Source organism: Phyllobates terribilis, unplaced genomic scaffold, assembly GCF_046119375.1.
Source record: "Phyllobates terribilis strain yellow unplaced genomic scaffold, ASM4611937v1 Scaffold_2__4_contigs__length_985480577, whole genome shotgun sequence".
In the NCBI taxonomy this organism is placed as follows: Eukaryota; Metazoa; Chordata; class Amphibia; order Anura; family Dendrobatidae; genus Phyllobates; species Phyllobates terribilis.
The window spans coordinates 194,618,189-194,641,623 of NW_027362762.1; the positions used below are offsets into that span (position 1 = coordinate 194,618,189).

The 23,435-nt window shown below is 47.8% G+C and overlaps 1 protein-coding gene across 1 annotated transcript in view; it reads right to left on the reverse strand.

The window, feature by feature from the left end:
- The window catches only part of LOC141202582 (inactive dipeptidyl peptidase 10-like), a 385,315-nt gene extending 364,806 nt beyond the window's left edge, over nt 1-20,509 (reverse strand). Inside the window, exon 1 of the mRNA XM_073663754.1 lies at nt 20,249-20,509. Coding sequence (XP_073519855.1) covers nt 20,249-20,287 — 39 coding nt within the window. The 5' untranslated portion in view covers nt 20,288-20,509. The remainder of the gene's footprint in view (nt 1-20,248) is intronic.
- Between the last annotated feature and the right edge of the window lie 2,926 nt (nt 20,510-23,435).

Here is a 23,435-nt window from a genome sequence, read left to right on the forward strand (position 1 = left end):
TCCTAGCTGTACGTTATAAACTTCTGTGATGCACCTGGGGGATCAAGGTGCTCACTACACATCTAGATACATTTCTTGAGGAGTCTAGTTTCCAAAATGGGCTCACTTGTGAGGATTTTCCACTATTTAGGCACATCAGGGGTTCTTCAAACGCGACATGGTGTTCGCTAATGATTGCAAAAAAATGTACGTTGAAAAAGTCAAATGGCGATCCTTCTCTTTCGAGCACTGCTATGCACCCAAACAGTAGTTTTCCTCCACATATTGAGCATCGGTGTACTGCACAACAAATTGTACAGTGCATTTTCTCCAGTTACCCTTGTGAAAATGCAAAATTTGGGGCTAAAAGAACATTTTTTGTGGGAAAAATGTGACTTTTATTTTCACAGCTCTACTTTATAAACTTCTGTGAAGCACCTGGGGGTTTGAGGTGCTCACTACACATCTAAATACATTCCTTGAGGGGGTCTAGTTTCCAAAATTAAGTCACTTGAGGAGGGTTTCCACTGTTTAAGCACATCAGGGGCTCTCCAAATGTGACATTGCATCCGCTCTCGATTGCAGACATTTTTGCATTCAAAAAGTCAAACAGTGCACCTTCCATTCTGAGCTATGCGCCCAATTTTTCCCACCACATATGGAGTATCAGTATATTTAGGAGAAATTGCACAACACATTTTGGGGTCCATTTTTCTGTTACCCTTGTGAAAATAAAAATAAATGGTGGCTAAAGTAACATTTTTGTGAAAAATAGTAAGATGTTCGTATTTTCCTTCCACACTTCATTAATTCCTGTGAATCACCTGAAGGGTTAATACAATTTCTGAATGTGATTTTGAGGAGTTTGAGTGGTAGAGTTTTAGAATGCTTTAATGTTTGGGTATTTTCTGTCATATAGGCCCCCCAAAGTCGCTTCAAATGTGATGTGGTCCCTAAAAATGTTGGAAAAATTAGAAATTGCTAATCAACTTCTAACTTCCAAGAAAAATGTTTAAAAAATGATGCAGATGTAAAGTAGTGTAAGGTGGCTAATGGTCACATAGTTGATGGGAGGTATGTGTCACACAGATGTCTGGTCTCTGTGATGTAGCCCGGAGTGTTTCTCTAGTGCACGCACGCAATAAGAGGACTAATTGGTGCACCTGGGAGCCGGGTTATGGGTTGTTAGGAGAGAATGGGCGGGTCCAGCAACCCACATACCTCACCTCTAGGTGTGGTTAACAGCCTATAAAATGGAGGATGTTGTTTGGCACATGGTCTGTGTGTTTGGAGGGAGAAGGCCTCCTGTGTGTGGTTGGCTCCAGACCGAGCCAGGATACTGGACATTACGCAGTCCTGTGTGTCCACAGGACTGATTAAGCAGAGACCTGCTAAGGACACCTTACTTTGTTTGCCTGAACTAAAGGCTGTTTGTTTGCTTTTTCTTGCTTGTTGGTTTATGAAGCAATAAACCGACATGGACTCTTAATGGAACATGATCCCTGTTTTCTTCCCGTCGCACCCAAGTGATTAAAATCCCTACAATTGGTAGAGAATGCGGGCAGCATTGCCAGCAGAGATGTGTGACTGCTACAGGAAGGACTGCACGTCCCGGGTCAAGTCTGTCGCAAGCCAGCAAGCATCGCGAGAAAAAATGGAGGACCTGCTGAAACACTTGGTCCAGTTGCAGCAGGAGACCAACAGGCTGTTTTTACAGCAGATCCAGCAGCACCAGCAGGAACAATGGCATCAGATTCAGCTTCTGGCAACTGCCTTCCAGGGCAGGACGAGCGCCCCAACCCCAAGTCCGGCTGATGACACACATGTCCGGAAGGCGGTAAGATGGGCTTTGCAGAAAATGACCCTGGGGGATGACGTTGAGGCCTTCCTGACCATGTTTGAAAGGGTCGCCGAGAGGAAGAAACTTCCGCCAGAGCAGTGGGCAGAGGTACTGGCTCCATACTTGATGGGAGAGCCCCAGAAGACGTACTATTATTTAGCATTGCAGGACACCAAAGAGTATGGCGAGCTAAAAACTGAGATTTTCGCATGCTTGGGGGTAACAATGACTATCAGGGCACAGCGGGTTTACTGCTGGGCGTATCACCGGGACAAAAAAACACCTCGCTCCCAAATGTTTGACGTGTTGCACCTGGTCCAGAAGTGGCTGCAGCCAGAGTCCTCTACGCCTGCACAGATAGTAGAGCGGGTGGTGATGGACCGGTTTGTGCACTCCCTACCGAGGCCCATACAGACTTTGATTGCCCAGGTTGATCCCCGAAATACGGATGAACTGATTGGACTGGTCGAAAGATACCAGGGGGTTGAAGGTTCTTTGGACAAGCAGCCCACTCCATACTGGGGGTCCCAGATGAGGGCGGAGGCCCAAAAGGGGGTAGGGCGTCCAACGTTGAAAGGGGCAAGGGAGGTGGTGCCCAAGGTCCCTATGGGTGATGTTGTTTGCTGGAGGTGCCACGGGCCAGGCCATATAGCCGCCCATTGTCCCCTGATCTCCGAGTCAATGGACTGCTGCATAGGACGATGTTGTTCATATTATGCGTATCCGGCCTGCAGTGTTAACTGTCCACCCAGCGAGGAGCCACAAGCATGTCCCGTGAAGGTGAACAGGCGGCAGGTAATGGCACTGCTAGACTCTGGGAGTTTGGTGACCCTTGTGAGGGCCACCCTTCCTCTCCAACTGATCCCCGTGTAAAAAGTCAGCGTACGGTGCATCCATGCTGATGCTAAGGACTACCCTATGGCCAGAGTGGACATTGAAACGGCCCACGGTACTGAGTCCCACGAGGTCAGAGTCATTCAGGACTTGTTGCACTCTGTAATTATAGGCCAGAACTTTTGTTTCTTTTGGGATCTGTGGGGGAAGGGTTCCGGGTTCGCTGGTTCAGATAGGAAACCAGTTAACCTTGATGAGGTAGCACCACACCCAGAGTCAGACAAGTTTCCCTTTTGTGTCCTTGTGTAAGATGAGGAGGTAGTGTCCCCTGAGTCTGATATTCCAGAGTTAGGGTTGACCAGTGAGAATTTTGGGTCTGACCAACATAGGGACCTAACTCTGAAGGAAGTCTTCAATAATGTCACCATCATAAATGGATTTGTACAGGAGCCGGGGCTGACGCAAGGTTTCCCTATTTTATGATGAGTGGGGAGTTGTTGTACCGGGTCATGAAAGTGAGGGAAGAGCTGGTGGAACAGTTAATAGTGCCCGGTCTCTATAGATGGAAGGTGTTGGACATGGCCCATTTGCATATCTTGAGGGGACATTTAGGGGTGGAAAAAATGCAGGAATGGATTATGCAGAGGTTCTATTGGCCTGGGTGTCATTGGGAAATATTAAAGTATTGCAGGTCCTGCCCTATGTGTCACCTAACCGCCCCACCTCTCACTTTCGAAATCCCCTCGTGCCATTACCCTTTATTGATATGCCGTTCAAGAGAATTGCCATGGATTTGGTCGGTCCCCTGGTTACATCTGCTTGTGGGCATCAATATATCTTGGTCATCCTGGACTATGCCACATGTTATTCAGAAGCAATTCCCCTGAGAAACTCATCTGCAAAGAGTATAGCCCGCGAATTGGTCCACGTTTTCTCCCGGACAGGTTTACCAAAGGAGATCCTGACCGACCAGGGAACACCTTTTATGAATAAGGTGATGAGGGAGTTATGCAAGGTCCTACAAATCTCCCAACTGAGAACTTCAGTGTACCATCCTCAGATAGATGGCCTGGTGGAAAGATTTAGTAAAACACTGAAGAGTATGCTGAGGAAGGCCATAGAAAATGACAGTAGAGACTGGGACTGTCTCTTACCGTATCTGTTGTTCTTCATTCGAGAGGTTCCACAGTTATTCTCACCATTCGAACTTATTTATGGCCGACATCCGCGAGGTCTCCTGGATATAGCCAAGGAAACCTGGGAAGCTGAGGTCACGCCCCACAGAAGCGTCATCGAGCATGTGGCACTGATGGATTGCGAAGGTGATGTCAATCGTGAAAGGACATCTCCTCCAGGCACAAGAAGCTCAGGCCAGGGTCTGCAACTGGTCAGCCAGAGTGAGGCAATTCAGTCCGGGAGAACAAGTCCATGCTATTTCCTACGGTAGAGAGTAAGTTCTTGGCCAAATGGCAAGGGCAGTATGAGGTGGTGGAGAAGCTTGATGATGTGAACTACAAGGTTCATCAACTGGGACGACGATATACCACATCAACCTCATCAATCCGTGGCAAGACAGGGAGGCTGTGGAATCTCCATGCTTGCTGGGCAAGCCAGAAGGTGACGTTGGAGGAGTCGCAATAGCGGAAACGCTAACGAAGGCCCAGAAACAGCAGTGTCGGGAGTTACTGCAGAAGAACCAGGATCTGTTTTCAGAATTGCCGGACTGTACAAGGGTCATAGAACACGAGGTTCTGACGGAGCCACATGTGCGGGTGAACTTGAAGCCCTATCGGATACCTGAGGCCCCAACGAGACTTGATCTCCAAAGAGGTGGCTCGTATGCTGAAACTCTGGGTCATGGAAGAATACAAGAGCGGTTGGTCGAGCCCGATTGTCTTGGTGCCAAAGCCCGATGGTGAGTGGAGATTTTGCAACAACTATCGGAAGTTGAATGAAGTCTCCAAATTCAATGCATATCCCACGCCACGCGTCGACGAGCTGATTGAGAGGCTTGGGCCAGCAAGGTACATAACCACCTTGGATTTGACAAAGGGATATTGGCAGATCCCCATGGCACAGGGAGCCAAGGAGAAGACTGCGTTTTCTACGCCGGATGGATGCTTCCAGTATGTCCAGATGCCGTTTGAACTTCAGGGGGCCCCTGCAACCTTCCAGAGAGCTATGGATTGAATTCTGGCACCCCATAAGCAATAGGCCGCGGCATACCTGCACGATATTGTTATTTTTAGCCCGGACTGGGAGAGTCATCTGGAAAAGGTCCAGGCGGTGTTTGGTACTCTCAGGAAGGCGGGGTTTTCAATAAACCTGAAGAAATGTGCCATGGGGAAAGAAGAAGCCAAATACCTAGGTTATGTGGTTGGTAGAGGCGAGATCAAACCCCAAATCAGTAAAGTGGAGGCAGTCTAAACCTGGCCAAGACCGCTGTCAAAAAAACAGGTTAGAGCCTTCCTGGGGATCGTGGGATACTACAGAAGGTTCATCCTAAACTTTGCCTTGATGGCCGCACCCCTGACTGACCTTCTTAAGGGGACAAAATCAGCCATGGCCAAGTGGACTGCATAGGCGGAGATGGCATTTGAAGAGATGAAAGTAGCTCTGTGTAGGCAACCGGTCCTGGTTGCCCTCAACTTCAAGAAAGAGTTTATACTCCAGACAGAAGCCTCAGATTTCGGTTTAGGAGCAGTCCTTTCCCAGGAGATACACGGGGAGGAGCATCCTGTCCTCTACCTAAGTAGGAAGCTGTCCTACGAGAAAAATTATGCGGTCATAGAGAAGGAATGCTTGGCTATAAAGTGGGCGGTGGACATGTTGCGGTACTATCTGCTAGGTCGAAAATTTAAATTGGTATCCGACCAAGTTCCACTCAGATGGATGAGGGAAACAAAGGGGAAAAAATGTCAGGGTCATCCGCTGGTTTTTAGCCCTAGAGGATTTCAACTTCCATGTAGAACATAGAGCAGGGAAGCTACATGGTAATGCTGATGCCCTCTCGAGAAGAAGGTGCCCAGCCCCATGGCTTTAGGCAGAGGGGGAGGTATGTAAGGTGGCTAATGGTCACATAGTCGATGGGAGGTTTGTGTCACAGAGATGGCTGGTCTCTATGATGTAGCCCGGAGTGTTTCTTTAGTGCACGCACGAGCTAAGAGGACTTATCGGTGCACCTAGGAGCCGGGTTACGGGTTGCTAGGAGAGAACGGGCGGGTCCAGCAACCCACATGCCTCACTTCTGGGTGTGGTTAACAGCCTATAAAATAGAGGCTGTTGTTTGGCACATGGTCTGGGTGTTTGGAGGGAGAAGGCCTCCTGTGTGGTTGGCTCCAGACCGAGCCAGGACACTGGACATTACACAGTCCTGATTAAGCAGAGACCTGCTAAGGACACGCTACTTTGTTTGCCTGAACTAAAGGCTGTGTGTTGTTTTTTTCTTGCTTGTTGGTTTATGAAGCAATAAAATCCCTACAGTAGACATGTGGTAAATGTTATTAACTATTTTGTGTGACATAATGTTCCGGTTTAAAGGGCATAAGAATTAAGTTTACATTTTCACAATTTTCTCGAAATTTCCGATTTCTTCGCAAATAGATGCAATTCATGTTGAACAAATTTTACCACTATCATGAAGTAACAATATGTTACGACTGCAGGCAAGCAGCTGGGATGCTGGAAACAGCAGGAAAACAGGAGATTGTAGGCAGGCACCTGGGAAGCTGGAAACCGCAGGCAGGTGGAAGACGTCCAGGAGATTGCAGACAGGCAGCAGATCATGTCAAAGTGCTTACAGCAACTCGGAGTCTTAGAGTCACTGAAGTCTTAATTCTCCTTTCTTCTATATAACAAAATACTCTGTAGTTTGTTATATGAACAGGCATTAGCAGCCGCTAGGATCGCTAGAGTAGCAGTTTCCTAAGGGATAAAGGAACCACACACAAAACAACTGCAACCAACACAAGCTACAGCTAAGTGAATGAATCCAATAGAGTCTATCACCAGCAAGAAACACCAGTAAGAGAATGTATTTAAAGCTGCACCTGAAAGGTGATAGGACAGGCAAACAGAGTAAAAGAAAAATACCTGTTACCCAAAACTGACAGAAATGAAGTTAACAGAACTAAAATACCCCTAAAAAAGGTTTATTTATTATGGCTTAGCAAAAAGAGACACCGACCACAGAACACAGAATCAAGGGTTCGAATACAGAAGCATGACAGTACCCCCTCCTTCAAGGATGGGCTGCTAGATTTCCAACTGCTGACGCCGCAGATAGAACTCCCTCATTAGGCGATCAGCATGTAGATCAAAACCCTTCCACTTAACAAGAAATTGAAGTCACTGTCTGACACGTCTGGATTTCAACACTTGTTTCACCTCAGAGACATGGAAAGAATTACTAATCCTCCATGAAACCGGGAGTTGGAGCTTAACCATCACCGGATTAATGATCTTTATTATCTTATACAGTCCAACAAATGTCGGAGCACATTTTCTGGATCCAACTTTAAGACAGAGATTTTTAGAGGATAACCAGAAAAAATCTCCCATCTCAAAGACAAGAGCCGTCCAACGTCTTCGGTTGACAGTTATCTCGGCCGGATCACAATTTATCAAAAGACCTCTTTACATTTTCTCCAAAATGTAACCAAATGAGAAGAAAATCTTTGCTCCTCTGGAACCGCAGACTGCAAGCCAGAAAAATCTCCTAAAACCGGATGAAAACCCACCCAATCCTCTTGATTCGATGAGACAAAACATCTCAGATGATAACTTGAGGAGATCAAAAGCTTAATTCCCAACCTAGAGCAAAAGCTACGCCAAAAGCTAGCCACAAACTGAACCCACAAAGAAAGTAGCTAAACCCTTAGCCGTAGGTAATTTTGGTAGAGGAACCAAGTGAACCATATTGCTAAAACGGTCAATCACCACCCACACATCAGTATTACCACTAGAATTAGGCAAATCCAGGACAAAATCCATAGACAAGTAGGTCCAAGGTCAAGACAGAACCTGGTTAGGCAAAAGAAACTCTATCAGGGCCTGATGAAAGGCTTTAGACCTGGCACAAATCCTGCACTTAGACATACTCATCCACATCTTTGCAAGCACTCTGCCACCAAAAGGACCTGGAAACAGCTCTCCAGGTAACAGAGGAACCCGAATGTCCAGCCAACACCGAATCATGTACTTTGTTTTGTTAAGAAGATCAGTGTGAAGTGAGGGAGGCACAAAAATCTTGCCGGGTGGCAAGCCCTCTGGTGCACCATCCTGAGCCTCAATAATGCACTGTCTGAGATTGATACTCAAAGCACCCACCATCACCCCTTCACTAAGAATTTTGACTAGATTTTCGTCCGTCAACACTGGAACGAAACTACATGATAAGGCAAGAGGAATTCCAGCAGCAGGCAGATCTGGTAAAAAATTCCAAAGATTTATTCAGATAATCAATAAAATTCACAAACAAACCTCAACCACCACCACTTGAAAGATTAAAAGGTTTGGCAGGCGTGTTTCGGATGCAGTGCAATGACTAAGGACATTTATCCGAAACGCGTCTGCCAGATCTTTTAACCTTACAAGTGTTGGTGGGTGAGGTTTGTTTGTGGATTTTATTAATTATCTGTCACGCTAGGTGTGGGAAAGACTTAGTGCAACACAAAGGGAAGAGGGAAAGCGAGCCCAGACTCTAGGGAAAGGGGGGAAGTGGAGACCTCCTAGGTTGATCTAGTGTCACTCTGTCTCCCATAACGTCCCTCCACAATGAAGGGTTGGGAAACATCGGGTAGACTGAGTATAGGTGCAGTGGCAAAATGATTCTTTAAGCAAGAAAAAGTCTGGAAGGAAGCTTCCGACCATTTCGAAAAATCAGACCCCTTTTTTTTTATTTTGGATGAATTTCCAATAAAAATTAGTAAAGCCCAGAAAACGTTGAAAAGCCTTCAGGTTCTCAGGACATTCCCAGTCAAGGACTGCACGGATCTTCTCCGGATCCATCCAAAAACCCGAAGATAACATTAAGTACCCCAAAAACTGCACCTCCTGAACAGCGAAAACACATTTCTCTAGTTTGCCATAAAGTTTTTTATCCCTTAATATCTGGAGCACCTGCTTAACATGCCCTCAATGAGTCTCAAAATCAGGTGAGCAACCCAAAATATCGTCCAGATAGACCACCACAAACCTCCCCACCAAATGCTGGAAAATATCATTTATGAAATGCTGGAATACCACAGGTGCATTGGTCAAACTAAAAGGCATAGCCAAACTCTCAAAATGTCCTCCCGGGGTATTGAACGCTGTTTTCCATTCGTCCCCTTCTCTGATTCTAACCAGATTGTAGGCTCCCCTTAAATCCAACTTGGAGAATACCTTAGCTCCTACAACCTGGCTTAACAAATCAGGAATCAGAGAAAGAGGGTATGGATCACAGAAGGTAATTTGATTTAATTCCCGGAAATCTAAACAGGGACGTAGACCGCCATCTTTTTTCTTCACAAAGAAGAACCCTGCCGCCACGGGCGAAGATGAGGGTCTGAAATGTCCCTTCTCCAGACTTTCCGCAATGAAATCCTTCATGGCTTGTCTCTCAGGGCCAGAAAGATTATACAGTCTGGATTTCGGTAGTTTAGCACTGGGGGTCAGGTTAATAGGACAGTCATAAGCACGATGAGGAGACAAATCCTCACACCCCCCTCTCAGAAAAAAACGATAAAATCAGACAGAAAAGCAGGTAATATTTCCATAGAGACAGTAGCAAGGGAAATATCTAAACAGTTCTCATGGCAGTAATCTCCCCATTCAATAATCTCCCCGGTTTGCCAATCCATCAACGGATTATGTTTAACAAGCCAGGGAATACCTAAAACAATCGTTGTGGGAAGATTGTCCAGGACATAGCAAGGAATTATTTCACAATGAACTGACCCCACCCTCAGTTTTACATTATGTACAATCTGAGTAAATGCTTTCTGTGTAAGCGGCGCCGTGTCAATGGCAAAGATGGAAATAGGTTCAGCTAAAGCATACTAAGCAAGACCATGAGTTTTCACAAACTCAGCATCAACCATGCTGACTCGGTTTTGCTCTTTAGCACCACCTCTGCTGGCAGTACAATGCGGGAATTTCAGGTTGGTAACAATTGCACCCCTTGTTTATCCAACTCCAGGCTACCAAGAGTTAATTGAGACTCCTTTTTGTAACATACCTGGCGGCGTCCTTGCATAGTGGTCCATCTCCCACTGTGCAAGAGCGCGCACTTGATCTCCAGTCCAGGGTGTCTCTCTGGCTTCCCTCCATGCTGTCTGTTTGCTTCTGTGTCTGCTGCTTATGGGCGGCGCCCGATCACTTCCTGCTTTTTGTACCTGCTGCAGGCACACCCTTTGTGCGTCCTCAGCCTATTGCTGTCTGTCACCTGGTATTTAAACCAGCTGCCCCATTAACCCATGCCTGAGCATCTTGCCCTGTCAGTTGGCTTTTGTCTCTGACATGCCAGGTCCTGTCTATGTTACCTGTCTTGCAGTATCTGTTCCCATGTTTGTACTGTGTCCTATCTGTGTACCTTAACCTGCAGTCTGTACTTGTTCCTTGCCTGTTCGTTCCGCCTTCCTGGAGGCTGTATTTCCAGGCCAGTCTGAACACGCTTCTTGCCTGTTCGTCCCGCCTCTCTGGGGGCCGTATTCCCAGACCCGCTCCTGTATCCCGCTGTAGTGTCGGTCTCCTCCGTACACTCAGTTCCAGTCTGAACTCTCTCCTATCTTTTACATGTTTTTTCTCTATGTCCATTCCTTTCCTTTTTCTGCAGAGTCTGAACTCGTACCTACTCCTGCTCATTGTCACTGTACTTCCGTTTGTGAGTTTGTGGTCCACTCGCTACTTCTTTGTAAGTACCCTGTGGGTATCTGGTTCTGCCTTTCCCTTCTAGTCTGTTCCGTGTGAACAGAGCCCTGTTCCTTCCGCGTCTGCGGTTTTCGCTTTGCTCTGCTCTGTCCACCGCGTCTGCGGTTTTCGCCTTGCTCAGCTCTGTCCGCCGCGTCTGCGGTTTTCGCCTTGCTCAGCTCTGTCCGCCGCTTCTGCGGTTTTCGCCTTGCTCAGCTCTGTCCGCCGCGTCTGCGGTTTTCGCCTTGCTCAGCTCTGTCCGCCGCGTCTGCGGTTTTCGCTTTGCTCAGCTCTGTCCGCCGCGTCTGCGGTTTTCGCTTTGCTCAGCTCTGTCCACCGCGTTTGCGGTTTTCGCTTTGCTCAGCTCTGTCCACCGCGTCTGCGGTTTTCGCTTTGCTCAGCTCTGTCCACCGCGTCTGCGGTTTTCGCTTTGCTCAGCTCTGTCCACCGCGTCTGCGGTTTTCGCTTTGCTCAGCTCTGTCCACCGCGTCTGCGGTTTTCGCTTTGCTCAGCTCTGTCCACCGCGTCTGCGGTTTTCGCTTTGCTCAGCTCTGTCCACCGCGTCTGCGGTTTTCGCTTTGCTCAGCTCTGTCCATCGCGTCTGCGGTTTTCGCTTTGCTCAGCTCTGTCTACCGCGTCTGCGGTTTCGAATTTGTCTCCCAGTCTGTACTGGACCCTACCCAGCTTGTGCTCTAGTCTGCCTGTTCCTGTATTCCCCGGTGTGGGTCAACAGCCGTGTCCGGAGTCTGACCTGGAGTAGACCCTGGTTCCTCTGCTCGGTTCCTCCCTGGTGCACTGGCGTCGTATGCCGTCGTGCGACCTTGGTCGGATCGGGCAGATACTTAGTTACGCCCCTCCAGGCACTCTCCGGTTCATGGCACAGTGGAATCACTACATAAACACGCACACGCCAGTCAGTCCGGGCGTGTGCATTACAGCATGCTCAGGCCATGGTTCCCGTTGAGCCCCACGGCCTTCGCTCTCTGAGAAGTTTTCCAGCGAATACATTCATTAAAATAAATAAATAAAAAAAAATTTTTTTCCCTTTAGCTGAGTTCCAGGCGAATTACGCACCCGTCCAGATGGATCTATCTGCTCTCGTTCCTGCGGATCCGCTACGTTATTATGGGGATCCAAGACAAAGTCGTGCATTTGTGGAGCAATGCATGCTACACTTCAAGTTCTACCCTCTATGTTTTCCCACCGATCGGGTTAAGGTGGCATTCATTATGTCTTACCTGGCGGGTGATGCCTTGGAATGGATCAACCCCCTATATGAAACACAGGATCCGATCCTCCTGGACCTAATGGCCTTCCTGGTGGCCTTTCTAATGGTCTTTGATGATCCTAACCCGGAGGCTCCTGCTGAAGCTTCACTTCCCAATATCCCGGAGCAGCCCCAATAGGTAATGTGTGTGGGTAGCGCAATAGTCCTCCAGCCCAATGAGACTACTGCCCACCCAGAATCCTCACAGGGTGACTACGCTTTCCGGAATACTTCTCCCAACCTCAAGAGGCAGTCCAGACGTGCTAGGCGTAGAGGCAAGCCGTCACGCCAGGGTCTGTCCTCCCTGAGACCTCCTGACCCCAACTTTGAAGTCCCTACTGAAGCTTCATCTCCCTGTATCCCGGAGAAGCCCCAACGGGTAATGTGCGTGGGTAGTGCACCAGTTCTCCTGCCCGAAGAGACTTCTGCCCATCCAGACTCCACACAGGAGAACTTCCTGCACCCGGCATCAGATGCTTCACCCACTTTAAACGGTGTGCATGTCCAAGGATGCTCCAAAGCTGTGGTTACCTCAGAGTCTGTGCACCTCTACTACCTGGCGGAGGACCCCCTGTTGCCTCCTGAATCCTCCGGGATACCACTCGATGACAAATGGAGAGAGACTTCTCTACACCCAGTACTCGATACTTTGTCCGCTTCGTCCTGTGAGCCTGACAATGGGTACCCCAAAGTGGTAGTTACCTCCGAGTCTCTACACCCTTCCGACCAGGCGGAGGACCTCCAGTTGTCTCCAGAACCCTTCGGGGTGCTACCTGGTAGCGAAAGGACAGAGACTCTCCTATACTCTGTACCTGATACCTCGCTCGCTTCGTCCAGTGAGTCCAACCTAGTGTACTCCGAAGCAGAGGTTACTCCCGAGTCTCTACACCCCTCCGACCAGGCGGAGGACCTCCAGTTGTCTCCAGAACCCTTCGGGGTGCCACCTGGTGGTGAATGGATAGAGACTTTCCTATATCCTGGATCTGATACCTCGCTTGCTTCGTCCAGTGAGTCCGATCTAGTGTACTCTGAAGCAGAGGTTACCCATGAGTCTCTACACCCCTCTGACCAGGCGGAGGACCTCCAGTTGTCTCCAGAACCCTTCGGGGTGCCACCTGGTGGTGAATGGACAGAGACTTTCCAATACTCGGTACCCGATACCTCACCTGCTTCGTCCAGTGAGTCCGACCTAGTGTACTCTGAAGCAGATGTTTTCCCCGAGCCTCTGCACTCTTCTGACCCGGCAGAGGACCTCCAGTTGTTTCCTGACTCCTCCGGGGTACCACCAGATAACAAAGAGACAGTGACTTTTTTTCACCCTGTACCTGATAACCTGTCTATTTCTTCCTGTGAATTTGACAAGATGTACCTCGAAGCAGAGGTTATCCCCGAGTCTCTACACCCCTCCGACCAGGCGGAGGACCTCCAGTTGTCTCCTGAACCCTTCGGGGTGCTACCTGATAACGAATGGACAGGTACTCTTCTATATTCGGTACCTGATACCTCGCCCGCTTCATCCAGCGAGTCCGACCTAGTGTACTCCGAAGCAGAGGTTACCCCCGAGTCTCTGCACTATTCCGACCCGGTGGAGGACTCCCAGTTGTTTTCTGAATCCTCCTGGGTACCACCAGATAACAAGGTAACAGGGACTTTTCTACACCTTGTACCTGATACCTCGCCCATTTCATCCTGTGAGTTTGACAAGATGTACCCCGAAGCAGAGGTTACCCCCGAGTCTCTGCACTCCTTCAACCCGGCGGAGGACTTCCAGTTGTCTCCTGAACCCTCTGGGGTGCTACCTGATAATAAGTGGAGAGAGGCTTCCCTGTGTGCTGTTCCTGGTACTCCACCTGTTTCGTCTGTTGCTGAGGATGGCTGGATAGGAGGTAGCATCCTAGCTACCCAGATGAGACCAGTTTCTCCAGTGGACAGTGGAAGTGATCTACTTGAAGTAAAGGATTGGCCCTCGAATTCCCTGCGGAACATTCTGGCAGGCCTGAAGAAGAGGGGGCGTAAGGGGGGGGGGTACTGTAACATACCTGGCGGCGTCCTTGCATAGTGGTCCATCTCCCACTGTGCAAGAGCGCGCACTTGATCTCCAGTCCAGGGTGTCTCTCTGGCTTCCCTCCATGCTGTCTGTTTGCTTCTGTGTCTGCTGCTTATGGGCGGCGCCCGATCACTTCCTGCTTTTTGTACCTGCTGCAGGCACACCCTTTGTGCGTCCTCAGCCTATTGCTGTCTGTCACCTGGTATTTAAACCAGCTGCCCCATTAACCCATGCCTGAGCATCTTGCCCTGTCAGTTGGCTTTTGTCTCTGACATGCCAGGTCCTGTCTATGTTACCTGTCTTGCAGTATCTGTTCCCATGTTTGTACTGTGTCCTATCTGTGTACCTTAACCTGCAGTCTGTACTCGTTCCTTGCCTGTTCGTTCCGCCTTCCTGGAGGCTGTATTTCCAGGCCAGTCTGAACACGCTTCTTGCCTGTTCGTCCCGCCTCTCTGGGGGCCGTATTCCCAGACCCGCTCCTGTATCCCGCTGTAGTGTCGGTCTCCTCCGTACACTCAGTTCCAGTCTGAACTCTCTCCTATCTTTTACCTGTTTTTTCTCTATGTCCATTCCTTTCCTTTTTCTGCAGAGTCTGAACTCGTACCTACTCCTGCTCGTTGTCACTGTACTTCCGTTTGTGAGTTTGTGGTCCACTCGCTACTTCTCTGTAAGTACCCTGTGGGTATCTGGTTCTGCCTTTCCCTTCTAGTCTGTTCCGTGTGAACAGAGCCCTGTTCCTTCCGCGTCTGCGGTTTTCGCTTTGCTCTGCTCTGTCCACCGCGTCTGCGGTTTTTGCCTTGCTCAGCTCTGTCCGCCGCGTCTGCGGTTTTCGCCTTGCTCAGCTCTGTCCGCCGCGTCTGCGGTTTTCGCCTTGCTCAGCTCTGTCCGCCGCGTCTGCGGTTTTCGCCTTGCTCAGCTCTGTCCGCCGCGTCTGCGGTTTTCGCCTTGCTCAGCTCTGTCCGCCGCGTCTGCGGTTTTCGCTTTGCTCAGCTCTGTCCGCCGCGTCTGCGGTTTTCGCTTTGCTCAGCTCTGTCCACCGCGTTTGCGGTTTTCGCTTTGCTCAGCTCTGTCCACCGCGTCTGCGGTTTTCGCTTTGCTCAGCTCTGTCCACCGCGTCTGCGGTTTTCGCTTTGCTCAGCTCTGTCCACCGCGTCTGCGGTTTTCGCTTTGCTCAGCTCTGTCCACCGCGTCTGCGGTTTTCGCTTTGCTCAGCTCTGTCCACCGCGTCTGCGGTTTTCGCTTTGCTCAGCTCTGTCCACTGCGTCTGCGGTTTTCGCTTTGCTCAGCTCTGTCCACCGCGTCTGCGGTTTTCGCTTTGCTCAACTCTGTCCACCGCGTCTGCGGTTTTCGTTTTGCTCAGCTCTGTCCACCGCGTCTGCGGTTTTCGCTTTGCTCAGCTCTGCCCACCGCGTCTGCGGTTTTCGCTTTGCTCAGCTCTGTCCACCGCGTCTGCGGTTTTCGCTTTGCTCAGCTCTGTCCACCGCGTCTGCGGTTTTCGCTTTGCTCAGCTCTGTCCACCGCGTCTGCGGTTTTCGCTTTGCTCAGCTCTGTCCACCGCGTCTGCGGTTTTCGCTTTGCTCAGCTCTGTCTACCGCGTCTGCGGTTTCGAATTTGTCTCCCAGTCTGTACTGGACCCTACCCAGCTTGTGCTCTAGTCTGCCTGTTCCTGTATTCCCCGGTGTGGGTCAACAGCCGTGTCCGGAGTCTGACCTGGAGTAGACCCTGGTTCCTCTGCTCGGTTCCTCCCTGGTGCACTGGCGTCGTATGCCGTCGTGCGACCTTGGTCGGATCGGGCAGATACTTAGTTACGCCCCTCCAGGCACTCTCCGGTTCATGGCACAGTGGAATCACTACATAAACACGCACACGCCAGTCAGTCCGGGCGTGTGCATTACACTTTTGTTTAGGAATTGCAGGACAGGTCCCAACAAAATGTCCCTTTTTCAAACAAAAAACATACGCCTTTTTTCCTGCGAATCTCCAGGGAGATGTATGATGTAGAGACACACCCTAACTGCATGGGTTCCTCCACCTCCCCCAGTACTGGCTCAACCACAGACCGCTCCACCGGCAGAGGTACACAACCCCGACAAGAAGGCCCCAGAGAAAGTGGTCTCACCCGTCTATCCCGAAGGCGTCTAGCAAGACGTATGGCCAACGACATAGCAGCCTCCATGGACTAAGGGGTTTCATATAGTGCCAAGTCATCTTTCTACCTTTCAGTAAGCCCCTCACAAAATTGACTTCTAAGGGCTTCCATTTGGAATCCGTTGCCCATCTACGGAATTCTGAAATGTACGTCTCCACTGACCGATTACCCTGCGGAAGGTGACGTAGCCTAGACTCTGCCAATGCGACTCGGTCAGGGTCATCATAGATGAGGGCCAGAGCCCTGAAAAACCCCTCTACAGACTGGAGACAAACCAAGTCCTGCAGTAAAGAAAACGCCCACGACTGAGGATCTCCCTGCAGTAGAGAGATCACAATACTAACAATACTTACTCCTCCTCATTTCTGGAAGAGTAAGGCCTAGGGTTGACTGAACTTGAGAAAACTTGAGAGCAGCAAAAGCATCAACAGCCTCAGATGACCAAGAGGTAACGTTAGCAACTTTCTTAGTCGGATCAGTAAGAGGTTTGACTATGACTGAGAAGTTTTTAATGAACTTATAAAAGTGATTAGCGAAACCTAAGAACCTTTGTAAAGCTTTAAGATTAGTAGGTTGCACCCAAGGACAGTCTGCACCTTAATGGGATCCATCTGAAAATCTTCAGCAGAAAGTAAATGACCCAAAAACTGAATCGGCTGCACCTCAAACTGACACTTCTCTAGTTTGGCAAAAAAATGATTGTCATGAAGAACCTGATGCACCAGTCGAACACAGAGTGACTGCAGACTTATGAATCCCCCCAGCGCACACACTGTGTGCTGCAGGAATTCGCCAGTTTCAGACCCGGGACCGGAGGGTATCTATGTGTTCTACATACCCCCAACCAGTGGGCTCAGGCTCGCTCTCCAAACACTTGATGACGCTCATACTTTTAGATCAGACGGGCTGTCCAGCACTATATGAGTGCACCCCACAAGGACAGACACCCCAATTCACCCAACCAACACTAAAGGGCCAGCTGGACAGCCCGTCTGATCTAAGAGTATAGGCGTCATCAATAGGCTGTAAGCCAGACGCTGTGCATTACACGTATCTGTGTGACTGGTGTCCTATGAAAGCTTCATCCGTGTGCATGTCTAATACTACACAGCCATCCCCTCCATTAATTGGTAGGTTAGTGAGTGGCTGTTGGCATCAGTATTTTGCACCTGTGCTGCCCCTGCCTTTATCATGGGGGCCTGCTGCATTCTGCTAGGGCATTGGTAATCTGACCTGGTGTTGGTAAGGCTGCATCTTTTTTTTCTGTGATGTTTTTTGAAATGTTGTTCTATGTTAGCCATTTTTAATTATAGTGTTAGGACTCGCAAAAATATCGACCAAAACCTCATTTAATGTATTTATCTTATACATTTTTATTGCACTTTTTCCATTTTTATGCAGGATGCAGTCGGGCCCTTTAGTGATGGTTGGGTGAATTGAGGCGTCTGTCTTGTGGGATGCGCTTATATAGTGCTGGAAAGCCCGCCTGATCTGAAAGTATGGGCATCAGCAATAGACTGTAAGGCTGTGTGCCCACGATGCGTTTTTGGTGCGTTTTTTGGTGCGTATTTGCAGCGCGTAAACGCTCCAGAAACGCATTGCATACCTTATCCCATGACTTCCTATGACATTCTGCAAGTTCTGTGCACATGGTCAGGATTTTTTCTGCGCAAATTTTACTCGCAGAAAAAATACGGACAATTCTTGTGCGTTTCTGCATGCGTATTTGCCTATACAATGCATTGGAAAAACGCATGGCGTCAAATATGCGTCAAATACGCATGTAAAATCCACATGCGTTTTTCTGCCAAGGAGATGCAGAAATGCTCAGGAAAATTTCTGCTTCATTTCTGAATCGTGGGCACTAAGCCTAAGTCAGACACTGTGCATCACACGTATTGTGTGACAAGTGTATTATGCAAGCCCCATCTGTGTGCATGTCTAATACTACACAGCTGTTGTGCACCAATGCAATGGCTGTTGCATCAGCATTTTGCACATGTGCTGCCTCCTCCTCATGGAGGCTTGCTGCATCCTGCTGATTGATGCATTGGTAATCTGACCTGGTGTTGGTAAGGCTGCATTTTTTTTCTGTGATGTTTTTTAGACCTAACTATATATCAAATATCAATACAGGGAGATGTCATAACCGTAACTAGAACTAGGGGGAACTACTATAAAGTACCTAGAGGAAAGAAGGTTTCTAAACCAACAAAGAAGGGAATTTCCTTAGTGTAAGAACAATGATCCTATGAATCTCGGTGCATGAGGAGAGTGGTCAAGGTGAATTCATGAAAAGAGGCCTAAGTACTTTACTTAAAGGGGTTTTACAAGGCCGAACAATTGTAAACCTTTCCATAGATTAGATCATCAATATGATATTAGTCTTGGTTCGGAACCTGGCACCCCTACTAAGCAGTTAAAAACTGGAACTAAGGAATGAATGGGGCAGAAAAAAACAGTACAGTACATTGCCTCAAGGCCACTACCAAGCACTGCACTCTATCTGCTCCATATGCTCTTCAAGTGAATGGGAAATAAAATGCAGTACTTGGCAGCGATCACTAAGAAATGTACATTGCTCAGTTCCGACCACTGCTATAGAAGTTTTCAACTGATCAGTTGGGGTGCTGAGTACCGGACCATCACCGATCTCATATTGTTAACCCATCTAAATTAGAGATCAATTGTTAAGTCCCAGACAACCCCTTGAAATGTGCTAATATGACAAGTTATGAGTACTATATTACTTAAGGCGGGTCGTTGATCCAGAAATTTTATTCTGTTTGCCATATTTTGGGTTAGTGCGAAGAAGAAATTTCATGTATGCACTACGTGGGAGTTGTGCCTTCTTCTGGATCAACATTGCAGGATAAAAGACTGAACTGGATATCTTTTTTCAGCCTTATACACCATGGTACTTAATATGTCCATTACATATTAATGTGTGCGTGAACTTCCATTAACCAATAATTTCCAAGAAAGGTGTTTTTTAATATTTCTTTTCAGATTTATTATCTCTGCATGACTGATTTACATGATCTCTGAAGAATATGCAGTCAGAGCAAAAGTCGCCTCCAGTAAGGATGGTCAATCACTTCACACAAAATAAAAATCCAAGCGTCTCACTAAAAGATCATGCATGTCCTTAGAGCAGGGTAGTAAGCTCCGGCAGAGCATTTATTGAGCTCCAGACTGTAAACTGAATCTCACATAGTGGAAAGCGAGCTATTCATGCTGATTAATCCCTCTACAGCTCTGCGAATGTCTGCCTATGACTGCAATTGCAGAAAAGAACTGAGTGATAAATTCACCTTTATCCAGACGCTATAAAAAAACGGAATGTGCACAAAGCAATGACATGCAGCCCTGCCATTACTAATTGCCAGCGCCAGTATAAAGACTGAGCACAACATAAACAGACACCAGTGGATTTCATGCATCTCAGTAACATCCTGCCATCTGGCTGCGAGAAGCCGTATATAATAGACATTATTGTGTCTGACAGTTGGCTGTACGGTATTATGCAGCAACAGGATACTGCTAACTTACAGGTTGTTTATAAAGGAAAAAGCGGAACCAAGAGTCTGCTGGCCGTATATGGTGCGTGGAAGGAATCCATACAGTATATACAGTCTATATGTTAGCACTGGTATGTATAGCGATCAGGGAAAGGCTGCAGTAAAATAGGAGGTGTTTGCCCCAGTTATAGGAGGGTGAGTCTAAGCCAATATGATGAGGAGTTCCCTTAATCTAGTTCTGGAACGTAGACTCTGTACTTATCCACAATGCATAATCAATAAGAAAGGAGAGATACATAAATCTCCAGTAGATAAATTAAGCTGACGAATCCAGGGGCCATGCCAGGCTAATACGGGACACTAAAGTTATTTATACATACAGTGAAACCCCTCCAAAAAAACACCTTTTTGAGAAAACCACCACACTGTCTAGAACAGATTTTTAGCTTCACCATATATGATCCATACTGGCCACCTGAAAAGATCACCTGACCCAGAAGATCTCTTTTCAATGCAATTTTGGGTGGTCTTTATCAAAGAAGTTTTACTGCATAACTAAAAGGTGCACCCCATCTAGAAGTCAAGGAATCAAGCATGCAGTTAGCAATGTCAGCCACATGTATCCCTATGTTGCAGCTGGACTATTTGACTATTCATTTAAGACTTCAGACATCTCCACCCATCCCACTACATAAGTCATTGTATCTTCATATATACTGACCAGCTCCGTCCCAAGGTTCTGTTGAGCGCTGACAATCATTGTGGTGGGGGAAGAAGCGGAAACCTCTTTGGAGTTAAAGTGGAGTATGTCTTCGCTCCCTCAGCAGTGCAGTGAATGGGGGATGCCTCAGCACAACTCAGTGTGTCTCACGCAGCCAGAGAAAGCCAATCTTCTATTGACCAAGGGAATTAATCAGAAAGACAGCATAAAAAAAACAGACTCTCAGCGAAATAACCCGCTGTGAGGAATAAGGAGGATGTAGAAGCTGAACTGGTATTGGAGGGAGGAAAAGAAGGAGAGCTTCAAAGGGGTGACTTCAACATACGGTATATTATAGTTGAGGGACCAGAGAACAAGCATACAATGAATAAAATCTTCCGAAATAACATTTACATCATGTTACTTTCATAGTAATTGTGTTTGCGCATGTAGAAATTTACAATGAAGATGCAGATTCCATAAATCTAAATATATAGTGAAATAATGGCATTGACTTGTTAACGAAAGGCTAAAACAATGATTTTACTTTTAGCATTTTAAGAGCAAGAACACAGATGATGGCATCTCATTATTGTTTCATTCTTTTATTTTTTTCAGGAGTATTATGGACAGTCGTCATCAAATAGATCAAACCGTTTTTTCATTTTTCATGGACAACCTGGGACAATATGCTTAAACATAAGTCTATATGTAAACTTATGAAAGTGTTAAATACCATCTCTTATAGAAAGATAAAATGTTGGATGAGCAATGCGCAGACAAAGCAACAGAATGCCCATCAAAAAGCTCCAAGTCGTGTTCACACATGAACAAGACTGTCAGAGAACGCTGAGATGGCAGTTCTCTGCAGCTTCAAAAATTGTAAATGATAATTGTACATTATAGAAAACTAGCAGCACCGGCATTCACACAAGCAAGTGTCCATCTATGCAAAGCTGTAACCCATTCAATCCCTCTATGTATTTCTTCCAAACAATAAACATTTTGAGTAAAATATCCAACAACATAACAATTCTATTACTTTCTGCACAAATCATTACATGGATATTCTTATCATGGACTATTTAAGAGGACCTTTCACCAGTATTTTCATGTTGAACTGGATACACAATATAATAGTGGCTGCAGAGCAGGCTAAAATCATTTTTCCTTTTATTTCGTCTCTCCTTTGCAAAAATACTAGTAATCAAAGTATTTGGCACTTAAAGGAAACCTGTCAGTAGGATTGTGCTAAGTAAACTGCAGGCAGTGTCAGGTTGGCGCCGTTACACTGAATAAAATGATACCTGGGTTGATGAAATCGGTCCTGTGGTTGTTTAATCTTTATTTGCAGTTTGGAGGTAATGATATGCTCATGCCGATAGAAGCTACTGTGCATGTGCCGTGGCCACTTTGCTGGAGCCAATTTTTTTTTGCGCCAAAAAAATGGCCATGGCATGTGTGCAGTAGCAACTATAGGCAAGCGATATCTGCTACTGCGCATGCGTAGGTGCCAGTGCCATTTTGTTGGAGAAAAAATTATTTTTAGCTCCAGCAAAGTGGCCACGGCGCATGCACAGTAGCTTCTATCGGCAAACAATAGCTGCTACTGCGCATGCACGGGCGCTGGTGTCATTTTGCTCTAGTTAAATTTTTTTTTTTTTTTTTAAAAGACAGCAATATGAACTGCGCAAGTACAGTATTTAAAATGGGAGTCAGGTCACTGAAGGATCATTGACCTGTCATTTAAGCCACAATGCTGAATATGAAAACAGAGCACCAAGAAAAGCCCCGCCTACAGGCCGCCCCGAAGCACTAGAATCTAATTATCTCCAAACTGCAAATAAAGATTAAACAACAACTACAAGACAACCCAGGTATCATTTTAATCAGTATAACGGTGCCAACCTGACACTGCCTGCAGTTTATGTAGCACAATCCTGAAGACAGGTTAATAAGTTAACGGCAGTTAAGTTTAAGTGGGTGTTATCAGAGAGTTTTCACTAGGGGCGTGTATTTATTCCTCCTAAATGATCTTGACCAATCATAAGCAGGCTGCAACCAACAGGAGAAAAAGAATGCCCTCACAATAGTTCAGAATAGGCTTCTTGTAACGGGTCTGGGAGGTGGAACCTCTGAGCAACGATACAAAGGGGCAGTCCTTGTAAGGAAGCGGGTGGTTCCCAGGGTAGGCGGGCCGGTAGTCACGGCAAGTGACGGGGACAGTCTCTGGGTAGAAGGGCAGGAGGTCACGGCAAGTGACGGGGTCAGTCTCTGGGTAGAAGGGCAGGAGGTCACGGCAAGTGACGGGGGACAGTCTCTTGACAGGTGGGTGGTCACAGCAAGTGACGGCTAAGCCTCGAGATAGGCTAGCAGGCGGGTAGCAGGTGGACGTTCCCAGGTGAGCGGGCAAGAGTCTCTGGACAGGCAGGTGGTCACAGCAAGTGACGGCAGAGCCTCCAGGTAGGCTAGCAGGCAGGTAGCAGATGAGCGCTCCCAGGTGAGCGGGTAAGTGTCTCTGGACAGGCAGGTGGTCACAGCACGTGACGGCAGAGCCTCCAGGTAGGCTAGCAGGCAGGTAGCAGATGAGCGCTCCCAGGTGAGCGGGCAATCAGATCCATAGACAGACTAGCAGGGCTGGTAGGCAGACTGTCGGACCGCAGGAATGCAAGTAGATAGACAAGTATCAGGCAGGTATCAAGCAGGAATCTGGCAGGTAACTGGTAGGTAACTGGCAGGTATCTGGTAACGGGACCTGAGGGCTGAAGCAGAGTGATAGGCTATGCAACAACATTGCTCGGGCACCTCCATTTTGGAAGAGGTGCCTTATATATGGTGAGGTCCTCCGGCCATTGGCCGGGGACTCCTTAGGACGGCGCGCGCGGCCCCTTTAAGAGAGGGGGAGCGCGCACGCGCGTGCCCTAAGCACAGTGGCCGGGAAGCAGCGCGCGCTGCCAGCAGAGCGGGAGGAAGACGCCGGGCACGGAGCGGAGAGGTGAGGGGAACAGCGTCCCTGCCTAGCAGGAGGCAGGGACGCCGACGCTACACTTCTTCTGTGTGACATGTAATGAGCCTGCTCTGCTCTAACTGTAAAGCCATTACAAGTTGCATAAGCACAACAGACATAAGTGTGATTACTGACACCATTAAGCTTTCAACTTTGGACAGGTAGTGTGGGGGGATGGGTAGTATAGCAGAGGTAGCAGTG